The 18,814-nt window shown below is 42.7% G+C and overlaps 2 protein-coding genes across 2 annotated transcripts in view; both read left to right on the top strand.

Moving 5' to 3' along the window:
- oxct1a (3-oxoacid CoA transferase 1a) overlaps nt 1-10,039 on the top strand; it is a 91,334-nt gene extending 81,295 nt beyond the window's left edge. The window contains exons 16-17 of the mRNA XM_015972865.3: nt 9,115-9,216; nt 9,302-10,039. Of these exons, the coding sequence (XP_015828351.1) occupies nt 9,115-9,216; nt 9,302-9,337 (138 nt within the window). The 3' untranslated portion in view covers nt 9,338-10,039. The remainder of the gene's footprint in view (nt 1-9,114; nt 9,217-9,301) is intronic.
- A 3,632-nt stretch (nt 10,040-13,671) lies between these two features.
- Nucleotides 13,672-18,814, top strand: part of plcxd3 (phosphatidylinositol-specific phospholipase C, X domain containing 3) — a 36,261-nt gene continuing 31,118 nt past the window's right edge. Inside the window, exon 1 of the mRNA XM_015972864.3 lies at nt 13,672-13,904. Within this exon, the coding sequence (XP_015828350.1) occupies nt 13,802-13,904 (103 nt within the window). The 5' untranslated portion in view covers nt 13,672-13,801. The remainder of the gene's footprint in view (nt 13,905-18,814) is intronic.

Below are 18,814 nucleotides of genomic sequence, written 5' to 3'. Positions count from 1 at the left end.
TGGCGAGCCTTTTCCATGTGTTGAGAAACCAGGTGTTTGAGTTTTGTCAGTTGCCTGGCCGTGGGATACGCATGAGAGTCAGGATCACTGAAATGGGGTTGGAGTTCATTATCCAGGGGTCCCTTTAAAGAGCGCCCTAGGTTGAGCTCAGCAGGGGTTACTCCTGAGGACTCATGTACTGCTGAGTTGAGGGCAAAACGGAACTCTGATAAGTACGTATCCCAGGTTTTGTGTTTTTCCTCTACGTAGGATGCGATCATGGCTTTTAAATTTCGGTTTATTCTTTCTGTTAAGTTCGTTTGGGGATGATATGGTGAAGTTCTCTTCTGCTGGAGATTCCACCGTTTGCACGTTTCCTCGAAGACAGATGAAACAAACTGTGGGCCTTGGTCCGAAAGGATGTAGGTGGGTGAACCCCAACGGGTGAGAATTTCCTTTATCAGGATTTGAGATACAGTCTGAGCTGTGGCCTTACGGAGTGGGAATAACTCTATCCATCGAGTATAGTAGTCGACAAAGACTATCAGGTATACATTTCCATAGGTGCTCCGGGGAAAAGGCCCCATGAGGTCCACCCCCAACATCTCCCAAGGGCCACTGACCAGAGTCTGTTGAAGTTTTCCGCGGGGTTTCCGGTTCTCTGGTTTATAAAGCTGGCAGATCTTACAACTGCGAACGTAGTTTCTTACGTCCAAGCTCATCCTGGGCCAATACACAAGTGACTGTAACCTCTTGTAAGTTTTAAATCGTCCAAGGTGGCCAGATAAGGGATTGTCATGGGAGTGATGGAGCAGCTGTTGACGAAGAGGTGAGGGGATGTAGATTTGATATATGGTTTTATGCGGTAGTTGGGTCACTCTGTACACTTTATCCTCTATGATGGTGAACCTGGTGGTTGGACCTTCAATGATTTCTCCTGTTTCAATGATTTTTTCATACAGGCTTTGAATATCCGGATCCATCTGTTGTGCTTTCCAGATATCCTCGTCTGTTATATGTAATTCCGGTGAGGAGTCCTTCAGTGAGCCCAACACAGCCGCACACGTAGGTATTTGATTGAGGTCCACTGGAGCTCTTGATAGAGCATCTGGTACGGTGTTATATCTGCCTTTACGGTATTCCACCGTGAAGGAGAACTCTTGTAGACGAAGAGCCCACCGTATCAGTCTGGTGCTGGGTTTGGTGGTCTTAAAGACCCAAACAAGGGAAGAATGATCCGTAACAACCGTGAAGTGCCTCCCTTCCAGATAGTATCTCCACTTCTCAAGAGCCCACACCACAGCCAGACACTCTTGTTCTGTGGTAGAGTAATTTCTCTCTGCCTTATTAAGGGTGCGGCTGGCAAAAGCAAGAACCTGTTCTGTCCCGAGTCCTGTTGGTTGAGTCAACACAGCCCCTAGACCTACTTCACTGGCGTCTGTGTATACTATAAAAGGGAGGTTGAAGTCTGGATGGCCAAGTATTGGTGGAGAGACTAGATATTTTTTAAGAGTTTCAAAGGCTGCTTGGCATTGAGGTGTCCAGATGTACTTTGCTCCTCTCCGTTTCAAAGCATGAAGTGGTTCGGTTAACTGTGAAAATCCAGGCACAAAGCGATGGTACCATCCAGCTATTCCAAGAAACCGCTGTAGCTCCTTTATGTTCTGTGGGACTGGGAAATCCTGAACAGCCTTGGTTTTTTCTGCGTCTACCTCCACTCCAGAGGAGGAGACCACATGTCCTAGGAATTTTAGTGAGGTACGGAAGAAGTGACTCTTTTTCATGTTCACCGTTAACTTCGCCATTTGCAGTTTGTCAAAGACAGCTTGAAGGTCAAACCTGTGCTGCTCTGGTGTGGATGAATAAACAATGATATCATCCAAATAGACAAAACAATTTTTTCCTCTCAAGTCCCCCAGAACCACCTCCATTAACCTTTGGAAGGTGGCAGGTGCATTTTTTAGCCCAAATGGCATCACCTTAAATTGATACAAGCCGAGGGGACTGATAAAAGCTGTTTTCTCACGACTCTCTTCCTCCATTTGGACCTGCCAGTAGCCACTGTTCAGGTCCAACGTGGTGAATATGGCAGCTCCAACAAGTGATTCTAATATCTCCTGAATGTTAGGGATGGGATAAGCATCAGTACGGGTTACGGCATTTAGTTTTCTGTAATCAACACAGAATCGTGGTTTGGACTCGAGTTTTTTTGGTACCAGGACTACAGGAGAAGCATAAGGAGAAGTGGATGGTTCTATTATATCTTTCTCCAGCATTTCTTGTACATGCTCCTTAATCACTTGCAACTTGAAGGGTGATACACGGTAAGGCTTTTGTTTGATGGGCACATTGTGAGTGAGAAATATCTTGTGGGTGAGAAGGTTAGTACGGCCCAAACTATTGGTACAAATATGTTTGTTATTTTGTAGTTGATACAACAGTTGTTTCTTTCCGAAGTCGTCTAGATGGGCATTTTGTACAGCCATTTCTAGGTAGTTGTGAGGAGGAGATATTAATTGTGCCGGAGTCATTGCGGAAAAGAAAGCAACATGTGGTTGAGAATGGTTTCCGGGCTTCCCAGCAGATGCACTTATAAATAGATAGCGTTGATGCTTATTGGCTTTGAACCAATAACTGTTTTCTGAGACATCAAACTGTAAGCCTGAAAAAAAAATGAAGTCGAGTCCAACTACTGCAGGGAAAGCGAGACTTTTTCCAGGCAGGATCACACAAGGTAATGTCACTGTTGCAGATTGTATAGTCAGTTTCAGTTCACTCCATCCTAGCGGTTGCCGACTTTCTCCGTCTGCCAGATATAAAGGTCCCCTGGTCCAGGGCTTGAGAATCTCCTGTGGATCACGTACTGTGGACCAAACATTCTCATTTATCAGGGTGTACGAGGAGCCCGTGTCCAGGATGGCAGTTCCTGACCACGCACCAACATTCAATGGCATCATTAGCTGACAGGGCATGCTGGTTCCAGCAGGTGCAGGAAAATAACTTACAGAGGCAGTGGCTCCTTGTTGGGTATGAGGGGAAAGTGAGTGAAATGGTCCTTGAAGTTGCCTTTGGGGATTACTAGAAGTTTGTGGACTGGATACGTTTGGAGCCCTATTTTTATCAGCCCTCCACTGGGGGCATGAAGCAGGTGCATGGTGGCCTTTGCAGCGCCAGCAGTACACCTGAGGTTGGGTGGAAGCTGCTGGGTTCAGTTGGCGTTGTGTCGTTTGTGTAGTGGAAGGTGTGGGAGTTAGGTTGGAAGGAGGCTTCTGAACTGCCTTCCGCAGACCTTTCCTCTGTTCATATTGCAGTTGGTTTTGTTGGTCCTTCTCCAGTTGTTGTCCCAGACGAACAAGTTCATCCACCGAGGTGACTCTGCTCCGCAGTTGACTGGCGAGTTGGGGGTTGATATTCTTTAGGATCAACTTCACAACATCCCCTTCCGTTATAGAGGGCTTCCATCGCTTGCATAGCGATTGATACATGTAAGCAAAGTCTCTGATGCCTTCATTCTCTTCTTGGATTCTGTTACGCACTCTTTCAGCCAACTCATCCTCATAGTCCTCAGATAGGAACGCAGCACGAAACTGCTTGTTGAATTCAGTCCACGTTTGGACTTTATGACGGGCCACATCCCACCAGTCCCTGGAAGTACCGTGAAGCACATTACGGAGAGTGGCCATGAGCTCCTCATCAGTGAGTGGGTTGAGGGCTAAAAAATCTTCACATCTCTCCAGGTACTGAAGGGGGTCCGAGGAGTCATCGATTCTTCCAAATGTTGGGAACTGTACTTTAATGGGAGCCTTTCCCGCAAGCCTGCCCCTAGTTTCTCCTTGGATGGCAGTGCTTCGAGGGGAGTCAAGCAGATCATTTGGTTTACTGCTCCTTATTGTCGACTGCAGTCTGGGGTGACCTGCATGTCCCAGCGGTCTCCCACCTAAATCATCTGGCATGGTCTGCACGCTTGCCTGTCCCATTGAGGGGTTTAGCCGCGTGGAGGTGAGCTCTTCAGCCATGGTGTGCAACGTGTTAAGACAGAGGGAAAGCTCCTCTTTCACTGGTTGGATGATATCTGGTATGAGTTTCGTGGTAATTTCAGTGTACTGATCTTTAAGCCTCCATCCAAGGGAAGCATCCAGCTGGGTTCGTAAATACTCAACTCGTGTATCCACATGCTTGACTAGTTGTTTTTGCTGCTCCATAAATGACTCAGTCAATCTTTCCTTCAGCTGTTCCATTTGAGAGGTTATTCCTTTGGATAACTCTGCAATGTCTAACTTTATTTCACCTATTTCCAGTTGGTATTGGGTCTGGTCTGGATGTGAACCGGAACAATTCACTGTTTGTGTGCATTCATCTAACTTTCTGCTCACAGGAACAGGGCTGATGGCCTCTAACGGAGTGGCCAGCCCTGGGAGCTCAAACAGCTCCATATCCAAAAGGGAATATGATGTAGGAGGCTCATCAGGCAGGCCAGTTTGATTCTCTGACCCAGCTTGTGCCGCCATTTCCAAATGTCCTAATTTGTTTAGTCTTCCTAACCCTTTACAGTCTATTCTTTATTCTGTATGCTAACTATTTATTTGTTATTACCGGGTTTGTATTTTTCAGTATATTTAATATCCGCCCTTTAACGGTCCCATCTGGGGTGCCAATTTTTTATGTGACGGAAGCAGGTGTAACTAAGGGGGGATTTAATCGGGGTGCCAGCCAGGTCTCTCTCCTGACATATAAGACATAAATACAATTATTAACAACTTTCCCTTGTAACTCACCCTCACTTCACAACACAAAGGATGTAAACAATTTGAAGTGTTTATCACCCTAACCTGGACTGAAACAAACAAACCCAAATAATCACATAAGCAAAAGGCAAAAAACGGGGGTGTATTAAATCAGATCTTTTTCAACAACATATATAATAATTAATGGAAAGGTCCGAGAGTCCCGTTCAGATAAATTCAGTTCCGTTCAGATAAATTCAGTTCAGTTCAGATAAATTCAGTTCAGTTCAGATAAATTCAGTTCAGTTCAGTTCAGAAAAGAAAAATGTGCGTCCATAATATACTCAGCAAAAAAAAACTAAGATTATCGCTGATTCAGTATACAGCAGCTGCAGCAACCGCTGCGTCGATCAGCTGTTTACTCACGGTACCGCTGAGGTCCCGACAGGCCGCTGCTTCGGCGGTTCACCAGAACAAAACGCTCCCAGCTTACTCCTCCAGCACATCAGATAAGTCACATAGGTCAGCTAGCCTCTCCCTAGTCGTAGGTGCGATAATCCTTAGTCCATAACACCGCTTGGCAGCGTCCGATCAAAACTCACTTCCTCCTGTCTCCAGCGTCCTCCAGACAGGTGAGGGAGTACCACTCTCGGGGGCGGGGCATGTCTCCTAACTCACCTCTTATAGAAGTCAGGCAGACAAAATGATCAATAAAACAATACTCAACGTGATGCTGTCTTTCTCTTAGGTCACAGAAATCAGCAACAAAAATAAAAACAATAACCTCCAAACTGTATGTCACACATATAAGTAATTTAACAAGTTCAACCAAAGCCGATAGGCACCAGGTGACAGACATGGGCTGTTACATCACCACAAATAACACAAGCAGGTTATTTTTTTACGCAATGTTGTAAAGTTGCTAATTGTTAGCTTATACTAGCTGAAACGCGCTCTGCTGTTCTTGGCTGCAAAATCAATAGAGGCTTCTGCAGTTACAAGCCAAGCCCGGTGAGTTCATGAATGCAAATTTTCTGTTTACATGCAGTTAGAGAAAACTGAAATATGTCTTAGTCTAACCAAAATTGGCTAGAGCTGAAACCAAACTGGTTGACTGCTAATCGAGTTTTCTCTCTTTCGGGAATTTATAAGGTTTTTCTTTTTTTTCTTGGTGAACCCCCGTCCTTTAGAGCTCTCTGCAATTTGAATTGAAATTACTCAAAGTACTCAAATAGTGTTTTTACTAAATAGTTTTTTACTGTTAGTGGAATAATGTTTTTAGATGGCTACCTTTTATCTTTTACTTGATTATAAATATTGAAGTATTGCTACGCTTACTCAAGTGATATGCTTTCGGCAATAATGAAGCATCTGTTTCCTTTGAGGTCGTAGGGATCTACATTGTCGATTGTATACAATTTCAGAAAATGATCTATTGCCTCCTTAAGTTTATCTCTGTGAGGGATGCATTCGTCCTTGTTCTTTTTATCCATTCTTTTGACTCTTGTGTGCAGCTTCAACTTTGGCTGTGGCTTCCCCTAGTGACGTGAGTCATGCACTCAAGGTGGCGCCAGGGGGTGTGGCTGGCAGGCAGGTCACGTGTCTGACAAAGACAGATATTTGGGATGTATTGTGCAGACCTAATAGGAGCCTATTGTATGATTTTCTACGACTTGTTCCTTCTTACTGTACCAAGGGATTGTATTGAGTTTGGATGGAAAAGTATTGAGATATTCTGCCCCCCGTTTTTGGAATTGGCTCCATAACCAGCTGACTCTGAAGGAACTCCTCTCTGAATGAACACTTTAAATGGTAAATGGCCTGTATTTGATACAGCGCCTTCTAGAGTCCTGGAACCCCCCAAGGCGCTTTACAACACAATCAGTCATTCACCCATTCACACACACATTCACACACTGGTGGGGATGAACTACGATGTAGCCACAGCTGCCCTGGGGTGCACTGACAGAGGCGAGGCTGCCGAGCACTGGCGCCACCGGTCCCTCCGACCACCACCAGCAGGCAACGTGGGTTAAGTGTCTTGCCCAAGGACACAGCGACAGACTGAGCGGGGCTCGAACCTGCAACCTTCTGATTACGGCGCGAGCACTTAACTCCTGTGCCACCGTCGCCCCACTTTAAACATTTTAGACACACAAACATCTTTCTGTAAATATTGTCTTGAGGTATGAGTCTGATGGTGACTCTGCAGCACAAAACTATTCAGTATAGCATCTGATTTATTGTTCAATTTTAATAACTTTCTTGTTTTTCTTTGTGTGTTTTACATAGTTGTGCAGATTGAGCTTCTGCCTGTCTTGGTCGTTCTTGTAAATGGGATTGTTATGCCCCAAGGGTCTTTCCTAAGTAAATTAAGTTTAAGTAAAATAAAATGATATTTTCTTAATCCCAAACAGAAGCTTCCTGTGAGCTTTTTTCATTCCCCAAGTTTCAATTCTTGGTGAAAAGACTAATAAGCCACTTAAGTTCATATCTGTGTCAGTGGTAGGGCTGGACAATCTAGAAAAAATTATATCGATAACAATTTTTTTTATATTGATCGATATGGATAATAATTGAAAATTGTTTTAAAAGTAGTAGAAAAGACATTTTACGTGCAGCCCTGGCCGCTTTATTTTTGGTAATTGTATATTTTCTCCACCTCTTCTCACCGAGGCATCTAGCTCCCTCATGCTCTGTTTTGGCTTGATAAGGGGAGGGCCTGGTGACGTAGTGTGCCCGAGTCTGTGGTTTTCAAATCAAATCAGAAAAACTTTATTTATATAGCACTTTTCATACAAAAAAATGCAACTCAAAGTGCTTCACAGATTAAAATGGCCCCATAGATCCCATATTCCCATCCCAGCCCCCCTCCCCAACACTTCCCCTCCCGCAACCAATTTCCAAGGTGAACGTACACTCACCCACACACTCGCACACACACACACACACACGTGATCAGCAGAGTAAACAATAGGCCGAGTTCAGACGGGTCAGGTAATGGACGACACATCATCAGCGGAGCCATCTGCCTCGACAGCAACATCCACGCCAGCAGCCAAGACACCGGCCCATGACGCCCAGGGAGGGAGGGCGGAGACCCCCACCACTGCCCGGGCTCTACCCGAGGAGAGCCCCGGCCGCTGCCGCCGACGACCACCGGCCCCAAGGCAGAGGGCTCCACAGAGGAAACACTGGAGGATTAAAATATATAACATGTAAAATAACAAAAGCTAATATGGATAGAAAGTAACTGATAAAAATTGATTATAAAGATGGTAAAAGAAAACATAATCATATAAAAACACTAACATGTAAATAAAATAGTAATATCAAGTAAAAGAGATTACATATATATATATATTTGTTTATATATATAAACAAATACGACAAGCGATAGTTAAACAGACTAGATAAATAGTAATAGTAATAGACTAAAAGGTTTTGATTGTTAGGAGTAAGTAGTGAGTCTAGTATGCTGCCACCTGATAGATTATAATGATAAAAGGTTTTAATGAAAAAAGGAAACTTTTTTATCAAAGTTTTATCAACCTTTATTGGTCCTACTGCACCACATGTCTATCGATAGATATATTGAACTATTGAATTATTGTCCAGCCCAGTGGTGCCACGTAGTAAATAAAGGGATTTTTCTTGTTTCTCGTCAAAGAAGCTCATTTCTTACTTTAAATGTGTCTTATGGATTACTCAAATGGATTACGGTACTCAATTACTGTGTGTATTGTCAAATGATGAATTTGCCAAGGTTAATGAATTTTGTGCATGGGTTTAACTTTTTCACTGTTAACCATAAAACTATATAAAAAGCAAATTTTCACATCAGAAAGCTGATAGTTTTCAATAGAAATACCTTTTATTTAATAGATATTCATATTTTTCTTCCAGACTCTTAAAAATTCAACAATTTGGTTAATTCTCTTTAGCTTAAAGAATAAATTGGAGCATTTTAGATTCATTATTGCCAGTTGAGTTACCTTTCTCAGATTTTAAAACCACTAGAAATGGTCCAACAGCTGCAGAATATTTGCTCACTTGTTTGTAGTGGTTCCGCCTCAGCCAGTCGAGGGCTGCTCTCTGCCTCTCCTGGATGTGTCACCAGTAATTGCAGCTTTTTTGTCATCTCCCGTGTGGATGACACTGAAGTGGTGCTCTGGCCTCGTGCCTGAGCTGCAGATGTTTATTTTCAGGGTGGTTATTGTTTCTTTTAGGTCAGTTTGATATTTCAAGCCCTGGCATCCATTCCGGCCACCCCATCAATCGCACATTGTACACTCAGTCATGATTTTACCATTTCATCCCATTTCCTGCTACCTTCCTTCTCCCAAATTACCCATCTCTTTTACTCTCCCGTTATCTAACCTCTTCCTTCTACCTCTGGTTTTTGCTCCAGGCCGTGTTTGACGTGGATAACGCAAAAGGTCTGACTCTGATTGAAGTGTGGGAGGGGCTTACTCCTGAGGATATCAAGGCATGCACAGGCACAGATTTTGAGGTGAGGATTGTGGAAAAATTGGTTACAGCATAATATATTAGTCAACTTAAAGTTTTCCTTATTTTTCTCTTGGGATCTCATCCAGGTGTCTCCTAACCTGAGGCCCATGCAGCAGATTTAAAGGAGGTTGCAGTGAAGATGTCCTTTGGGCTGCGTCACCTCATATCTGTGCTCAACAGCAGGTGATCTAACAGCATAGGTTAGGTCCAAATGAGCTCTTGGAACACAAACGCTCCGTTCGGTTTCCTGGTAATCATCATGCATATATCAGAGGGATTTACTCTGCAGCAGCAACAGCTACACGCACCAGTGGAAGCAAACATTCATGGTTTTCTTATTGTGTCATGTGATAATCACACCGTTAAGAAAATACGTTTTACTGACGTGTGTGCAGCTATTACCAAATCATCTGTTAGATCATCGCAAATTTGAAATACTCTGTAAGATCAGTGTGAATATGGGGCTTTTTAAACGATGCAATAAAATTAAATCACAATCACTGTACATTTCCGTTTATTTGATCAAAAAAGGACTGATTGTACATCTTAGAAAACAGTTTGTAAAGTAGCTCATTAAACGTCTGCTGCACCATTACGCATCTTTTGTGTAACGACAACTTTTGTTGTTAGAAAACTGAAGAAAATGCAGTATTGTTGGTCTGGCTAAGATCTGTTTGTAATCATTATTCCTACCAGAATGTGAATTCCTCTCTTCTCAGTATCATTCAGACACAAAAAATAAGCCGTAGCCTTTTTAGTGACATTTGTTTCCTTGTTTGTATACAAATGACATAAACCTGGTCTGCAAATCACAACAAATCAAATTTATTGGCTCTTTTTTTTGTGTGTGTGTGTGTGTGTTTTCAGTCGAGATAAACCGACAGCGCTTTGTATGTTCAGTCTGCTCACCTCATCAGATTCCATTGATTGGCAGCAAATGACCCCTCAGATGAGTAATACAGGTTAGAGCCTTCTATATATAGGCGGTGGGCTTACATTGACAGCCTTGATGTGATTTCTCCACTTGACTAGCGAGGCACAGTTATCACCTGGGGGCTGTTACATAAACGCGAAGTTGAGCCGGTGGGCTTTTTGGGTTCAAGAAGATCAACTAGTTTGGATCGTCAAGCATAAGAATGGAAGAAAGTGACAGGGGCTTTTGCCACCGGCTGTTGATGTTAGTCCAGCACACCCCCTCTATGAGTCAGACTCGAGCGGTACCCGATAAGCCTACATTTAGTAACCTATTTCTCATCGCTGCGTTTTTGAAGGATCAAACAGAAAGGTTCTGTAGGTTAATCCTGGTTCTGATGTTCAACCATGATGGACGGAGCAGCCGATTTAAGCCCTTGGGTTTGAGGCTACAGGGTTAATTATACATGAAGGTTAAATGACAAAAGACATAAGCATCTCAAATAACTGCTGCATTCCATATAGTACTTATTTGGCTTTAGGGATAAAAGGTACCTGTTTATATTTGACAGACCTGTACTTTTTTATTTGCGGATGCAGTAAAGGATTTCTGCAGGTTGTTTTTGATGCGTTGCAGCTCTTGACATCAAAAATTGTTCAAACACAACCAAATGGGAAAGGGACTCAAACAAATAGTGAGCAGAGAAGGCCACCTCTGTTTGCAATGTGGGGTGTTCAAACACTGCATATTTAAAGGGACGTTATGGAAGTTTGACAGCCAAAACATGTATAGAAATAATAAATGTCTTCTTCATACATTCTCCTGCAATGCCCTGGTCCTGTAGAATGAGCCCTGGCATTTTTACTGTGATTGCCTGTTTTTCTGTAAAATCACAGAAAAAGAGAGATGCTCGGGTCGAGCAGGCTGCTTCATGCGCGTTCACGCTCAGGCATAGCCCGTAGCATTTGCTATCAGTAGCTTTAGCAGCAGAGAGAGAGGCAGCGCCACTTTGTCGCTGTTCCTAACGCCTAGTGACAAAGCTAGCTACATTTCTGAGGACCCTTATCTACTTTCTGGAGAACTTTCTTCTAGATCTTTCCTGCAAATTAGCAACAAAATAGCCATTTTCGCTCAGAACCGTTCTTTGGTTTGACGTTGTTTCAGCTGTCATCAAGGATATAAAAGTTACAGATGCTGTGAATGTTACTAGAGTGTAGCTCACCTTGTAAGATGTCTGACTCTCATGCAGAAGACCTGGGTTTGATTCTGGATGTGAACATAGTTTATTTAGTTTCTTTTTTACATGAATGGTATTTTTTTTTACAGTAAGATGCCCAAATTTTTATTTGAGACTCGCCAAACGGCATTGAATTCACAGATAAAGATGTGGGTTCAACTTTCATGTTGGAACAATTTTTCAAGCAGGGGAAGGGAATGATCTGAGCATGCAGGAGGACTGACCCATCATAAACCTTTGTCGGCTGTGCTGAAGAGAAAGGTACAGAACCAAATTATTTCATTAATTAGCTGTGTGTTCTCCTGACCTCTGTCCTCCGGGCCACACACACACACACACACACACACACACACACACGGGACTGTCTCAGCTGTTATTTTCATTAAGGAGTGTGCACGTACAGCATGCGCGCCTCGTGCACGAGCCTACTATTGAAGCTGCCGTTACGGTTTTGGCCTGAGGGGGCAATCGCGAGCATAAAAATTCAAAAGTCCGAAAAGTCCCTTTAAATAGTGCAGGGTCTTTTTTTCCAAGTGAAATCTTGGAAATATTTGTTTTCTGACAGACCTGGATGAAAATAGACACTGTTCTGTTACAGAAAGAAAAACTTAAAAAGTAGCAAAAAAAATAACAAAATAAATATTTTTAGATTAGCCTGTAAATGAACTGTTGTTTGAAAAGTGTGATTTACATCTTTGTTGTGTTCTTACTGTGTTAAGTTTCTAATTCCATTTTTGGTTCTTTTTAAAACACAGGAAAGGTTTTTCTTTACCTTGCTAACGTTTCGTTTGCCGACTGCAAAACATCCTCAGAGCTGACGCTGATGGTGGCGTCACTTCCTACACCGTTAATCCGTGGGCAGCAGAGGACGTTGTCGCCCTGCTGCTCCAGTGTTATCCAATGTTTGGTTCTTAGCCTTTCCTCTGTGTATTTATGGAGACCTATGACCTGCAACTAAGACCAAGCTCTCTGAACATGGGCAACACGTTTCACTCCAGAATGTCTTGAGAGTTTGTTGGTCTCCGAGCAGCAAAGCAGCCCCAGAACAGAAAAGAGCTCCAATCACTTTGGAAGCTTTTCTTGAATATTCAGCATATGGATTATTCCCTGTTTTCAGTTTGTTCATAATTGTCCTCTTGGTGGCACCCAGTATGGGTACAGGTCTTAATGTTCTGTATGTCAATCTGTGGAACGTGGAGCTGCTTGTGGATGGTCTTGTAGTCTTTACCTTTTAACGCGCTTCGTCATTAGTTGTCTTTCTAATCTCCTGAGGCGCCTCTCTTGGTCCGTATTCAGTGTTGTACACACCTGGAACCCAAACAGCACTGCGACTTTACCTTTCACCCTGTAAAGAGGACTGACAATAGCGGGATTGACGACCTATGTGATGCTAGCAAGGACGTAATTTTCACTTTAGAAGTGGGGGGGACACGGGGGGGGGGGTATCTTTACAGTATGTTCTAATGGGAAACCGGCTTCAACAGTTGTTTTCCGCTTGGTTCTAGAGCTCATCCAGTGTCAATTTAATACAGCGTAATATTATTTTTGGATGGTAAAAAGTGCAGGGGTCAAAACTTGACTTTGGAAAAAGTGGGGGGGACATGTCCCCCCTGTCCCCCCCCCCCCCCAAAATTACGTCCATGGATGCTAGTCACAAAACTTATTTCACTATGGCCAAATGATCACTTAATTTTACTTTTGAAATTATTCTATTTAACAAGTCAAAAGTAATGCCACATATTTGTTTGTTGATTTTCAGTAATTATTTGACGCATTGGTACATTTGCTTGTTTCGTGTCCGTCCAGTGGCCATTTCAGTTTCTACACCAACAATTTTTATCCTGTCAGCTGATTTTCACTGCAAATCATGCAGGATATTTCATGGCAATGCCATTTTATTGCAACAATACTATCCTTTTGGTATTTGAGCTCTTGAAACCAAGTACAATTTTTTTTCTGCAAGGACAAGCTTGCAGAATCACATCCACACTCTCCAAATTAGACGCTGGCTGAAGAATTGGATAGCTAAGTCATGCAGCTGTCATGTAGGATATGAAACAGGTGCTTCTGGTCGAATATGATGGTGCATGTAGTTCTGTTAGAAATAATGAGATAAAAAGCATGTTCTGCTGCAGCTATGTGGAGCTGCGTGTATAAATGAAACGCATATGTGGGTTTGATCTCCAAGTGTTGCCGTATTTGGATCCGATCGACCGCATTTTCCTTATTGTGCTGCCCGTCGAAGCTCTGCTGCTCAGTAAGGGGGTGTGGACACGCTAATGTGTGTAAGAGAGGGAGAAGGAGAGGTTCTCTGTGCATGTGTGCGCGCGCGCGCGCATGTGTGTGTGTGTGTGTGGATAGAGTGGCAGAGAACGCGCGCCCCGGCTTGGCGCAGACACCGGTCCGGGAGAACGGAGCATCGTGCAGAGTGGCAGCATGGCTTCGTCTCACGGGAGAAGCGACCTGCGCTTTGCGGACTGGATGGCAAGTTTACCGCAGAGCATGCACAGTGTCCCGCTCACCAACATGGCCATTCCCGGTAAGGTGTCTCTCTTACGCCTGTCCGTGCCAAATCTCATGCGCGGAGGATGTCCAATTGTTTTCATCCCCGCGCATCTGTTCTAGTGCGTGTGTAAAAAAAAATCATTAGATCCTTTAGCGACATTTAAACTTTGATGTTTTACTCTTTGCATGCGTTTCAACTCTTCTAACCCCTGAACGTTGCGTGACTTTACCTGAGCACCGTTAGAACAAAGGGTAAGACCTGTTGCGCAACATCAGAAGAGTCAGGTATCAGTTGAGCGTTATGGTGTTAGACAGCTATAAATAGCGCCAGGACCGATTTATTGTAGAGACACTGCAGGACCCAGAATGCCAGTTTTTAGGTGTTTGTATTGGGGGTGGTGCCCAAAAAGGGGGGATTAGTTTAATGTGCACTCATGGTTATGAGCTGTTGGACCGTTTAGCCAATCAGTGCGCAGGTCTCTTAAACTCCATTCAAATGAGGAACGCTGATGTGACTGATCGCATGGATTATTAGCAGCCAGTTAATTCCACATCTGCTGCGCTGATAATTTAGCTCACCTTCACATAAAACTCGTTCTTTCCTTCCCCCTTCTTTGCACGTTGGTGTTCTTCTCGGCCTCTCTTTTATCTTTCCTTCATGCTGGACAAAAAAAAAAATACATCTGCAGCTTCTTGGACACGTGGAAGTATTGTGCTTCAGTTGGTTTAGTGTTTAGTGGTCATTGAGGCGTGGCGTCTTACCAGCATGACCACAGCTCCTGGAAACCTTTGATTTGGACTTTTATTTAACGCATTCAGAGAAAGAATAGCATCAGTGTTTATGCCAAAGCCCTGTTCAGAGCTAAAATGTGTCCATGCCAACTAGAGGACACCTTATATCCCATTTAATTAGACATCCTTACTTCTCCATGCAATTTATTTATAGATAGCCTACGAATCATAAAACAAAATCTTGCAACTCTCGTGTTTGCTTGTGGATTTGGCATCATGTTTGCTGAGATTTAACCCCAAATCTTCAAGATTTTTTTCCCAGATCTTATTTTAGCAGGAACCACGTGTTTTTATGGTGATGCACTTCAGCTTGCTTTCATCATTCCACGCCTCCTCTCGTGTTGTTTTGCCTTTTCTCTGATTTATCCGTTTTTGTGTGCGCAGGAAGAAGTTGGGAGATTGAAAATTTGGTCCGGAGTAAGGCATTTGAACAGCTGTAATGGCAGGATAATCCCACTCAGATAGTGCTTTTATATTGTTGAATAACAATGGTTTGCCACTCTGCTGCAGCCAGGGAATTCACAGATTATAGACTGTTGACTGATTGCATCTACATCCCAAATGTGTCGTAGCCTCTGACTTACATCTGGTCTTTAAAATGGGTCGGTTCTGATGCCGTAAAATAGTGGACATCCACCTTTGTCTCTATTGAGTAACCAGGACCGTGAATCAAAATGAATCGATTTTCTAATGATTCACTCCGAGGATTAGGAGGTTTATAGACAAATGGATGACCACAATCAAGTCTGAGCTGGAGGTGGTCATGGTGAAACATTGGTTAGTCTCAAATGACCTTGCTTTATATGTGTTATAAAGATTTTTTTGGTATTTAAATAAAGTAAATGCAAAAACAATTACATGAAGGGCTTTTAAAAAGTTTTTGAACACTTAAGTTTACTTTGTTTTCCCTGTTTATCTGAAGGCAATGCTAGCTGAAAATGCGTTGATGAACAGAGTGACCGAGCCGTGACATAAGCCTTTATGAGAGGCTTCAAGGAAATGGGAGCCACTCCACTCAGAACCTTGTAGGTTACTTGAATTTAATGCAGTTGGCTAAGGGGAGCCAATGAAGCTCAGTGAACAGAGGGGAGGGATGCAATTAGACTGGAAATGAGGGTTTCATTTATCAAGGGAATCCAAACCAACTTAATTCTGTTAGAAAAAGAAATTACCCCTCTTGTTTTAATGGGAATGACCACATTATTTGAGTAGCAGAGTTCAGCTTTTCTAGCCACACCCAGGCCTGATTACTCCAACACCACTAGAATTAGAAATCACTGCAATACAGTTTCTCAGATCCCATGAGGTAGGCTAAAAGATTGCAAAAAGCAATTCCTCATGCCACGTTCTAAAGAAATACAGAACGCTACAGGGGGCAAAGGTTGCAAATGTAGGAGAGTTGCAAGGCCAAAACCTCTACTCATTAAAAATAACTCAAAAGCCTTTCTCACATATGCCAGAAAACATTTAGATGATCCACAAAATATTCTGTGGACTGATTTAATGAAATGGTCACATTACAACCAACACTGCCTTTTATAAAAAGAACATCACACCAACTGACAAACATGGTGTTGGTGGTGTGATGGTCTGGGACTGCTTTGGTGCTTCATGACCTGGAGGACTTGTTATAACCGAGTGTACTGCAAATTCTGATTTTAAGCAGAAAATCCTGAAGGAGAATTCCTGACTTTTGACCTTAAACAGACCACTCGTGCTGGAAAACCCTCCAATAGCCGTGCTTCCTCTAAAGCAGTTCCAGGGAATTTCTGGGAGGGGGAAAATTGACCTGGGAACACAATGGCTCAGTTCCTTCAGCTGTTGTGTCTCCTTACAAATTAAGCCCTTTCAGGACTTTGATGTCAACATATTGCCACTTCTTCGGCAGTGAGTGATGTCACTGATGAGTGTCAGAAAGCATCCTTGGACATTAATAACATTAAATGTTTTATTCCGTCAAAGTGTGCAGTCATTTAATCCATTCGGAGGACACTTAGAGCGGCTGCAGGATGTAATTGCAGCATTAAATGACTTGATGAAGTGCCGTTGTTTACGGTGTTCTGTCAGACAACAAAGAAACGTGAATTACGTTGTTTTAGGGGGGTTTCTGCTGCATTTTTTGGTGTTGAGCGTTTAATAATGCAATTAGCAGCATGAACACAATTTTCCTTTCCTTCCGTTCCACTTTACCAGGAACTCTTCCAACTTTACAAAATCCAGTTGCTTTGGGCGACATCTGCCAATGTCATTTCCTACTGAGGTACAACCAATCGGCGTGAGTAAACCAAAGTTATGCGACTTTACCGGTCCTTTCCGATTATGTACCCCAGCGTAGACACTTATTGGTTCCGGAAAATGGTTGTTTCATTTGTCCGTCTGAAGTGGAGACATGCGCGTTAAGTTCTGGCAAAAGTACCGTCACGTTCCGAATTTTGGAAACACGCCTAAAGTTTCAGATTTCAAACAACTTTACAAAGTAGAGTGGGACAAAAGCTATTGAGCATTGTGAGAGGCTCAATACCAGTTATCGCAGATGCTTGATTGCAGTTGTTTCTGCCAAGGGTGTAGTTGATACGTTCAGAAGTTAATTTCTTTTTCACTTAGCACCGTGCTGGTGTGGGCAACTTTTTTTTCCTTAATAGTCAACTTCACTGAAAAACATTTTTGAATGATTTTATTTCTGATTATGATCGGTCACTCTGAATTTTTCATGCAGGCTATACATTAAATAGTCTCCTACACCTATCTCCTGCATTAGCTTCTGATAAAAATTGACAGTGAAACTCTAGCATTTGAAAAGCCTGGCAGATCTACGCCACAATGTCACTTAACGTTCTCGACTCACCCGTCTGGACTCGTGAAGGGGATGGATGTTGGTTTAGCGTCCAGGAAACGGCAGAGAATGTCTCGGCTAGTAGAAGTTAACCATTAGCATTAGCATCTCCTCCAGCAGAACTCCTTCAAGCTTGTGTAATTTATGGAGATAGAACATCAACGTTGCAAAGCAAATGGAGTCAGTGGTGTAGTCCCATTGCCATTTTCCAATCCAAGATGAGATGTCCAAATGTCAAGAAATAAGACTCCAAATCTTGCCGTCTGAAGCTCACTTCTGATCTGGCTCGCTTCTAGTTCCTGAAACAGATGCACCGGTGCTTGTTTACCCAAGAGTACGACTTAGAAGACATCCATTCCTACTAGAGACCACTGCAAATGTATTAAAAATATGAGTATCGTTGACCTTTAATAAAGGATATCACCTGTTAAAAACATCCTTTTATAAATATTTTTATGTTTAAATGTATTCACTGACCTTAAAAACTTTTATTTATAGTGGAGATGACTACCCATCTCCAATTTGGAAAAAAAAAACAAATAGGGTCAATAAATCTTTAGAATCAAAGAGTCCACCTTTAAATAATCCGGTCAATAAGTTCATCATAGGCAAGAATGACAGAAAACCTCTAAATCCCCGGCCTGCAAGTACTTATTCCCTCCTTGCCCTTAAACTCGCTCCTGCACTGGCCTCAGTCTAAAAGTGGGCACATTAATAAAAGAGCAGGTTTCATTACTTGGTGATCCAGTAGAACCAGATGTCAGTCTTCAGTCTTACATCCTAAGTCATGGAAATCTCTTTTTAGAAACTGCCTGACAGGGGTTCACTCTACTTTTACTTTTCTGTGTGTCACGCTACCTTTTCGTCACACAGTGGGGCTCTTTCTTTTGCTTTTCTATGTTATTCTAGTAGCTTCATTGTTTCATTTGACCAAAGAGGGCCACTGCCGTATTCAGAAAAGAAAGTATCATCTAAAAGTACTGACTGACTTTTAGGTGACTGATTGACTCCCTCTGTCAGTGAGCCGTAGTAATCAATAGACAAAGTGATTGAAACATATATCAATATTTCCTGGTCTTTTGGGCAGCAAGGGGGGCTTTTGTGACTCCAGTAGGCTTATGGAACCATATGGAGTCGGTTTTAACTAGGGATGTACAGTACTGGTATCTAGGAATGCACCGATACCGATTCCAGTATCGGTATCGGTAAAAGTTAACCGATACCAATGCAGTTGCTTAAAAGTGGCTTCACTGTAACTTGTCATTTCTGTTCACCTAATATTTTAGTTTTGTGATAATTTCTATTCATATATTTTGTTT

This window comes from Nothobranchius furzeri, chromosome 17 (genome assembly GCF_043380555.1).
Source record: "Nothobranchius furzeri strain GRZ-AD chromosome 17, NfurGRZ-RIMD1, whole genome shotgun sequence".
NCBI classification, from domain to species: Eukaryota; Metazoa; Chordata; class Actinopteri; order Cyprinodontiformes; family Nothobranchiidae; genus Nothobranchius; species Nothobranchius furzeri.
The sequence above is the reverse complement of the archived record's forward strand: the minus strand, read 5'-3'. Positions and strand labels throughout refer to the sequence as shown.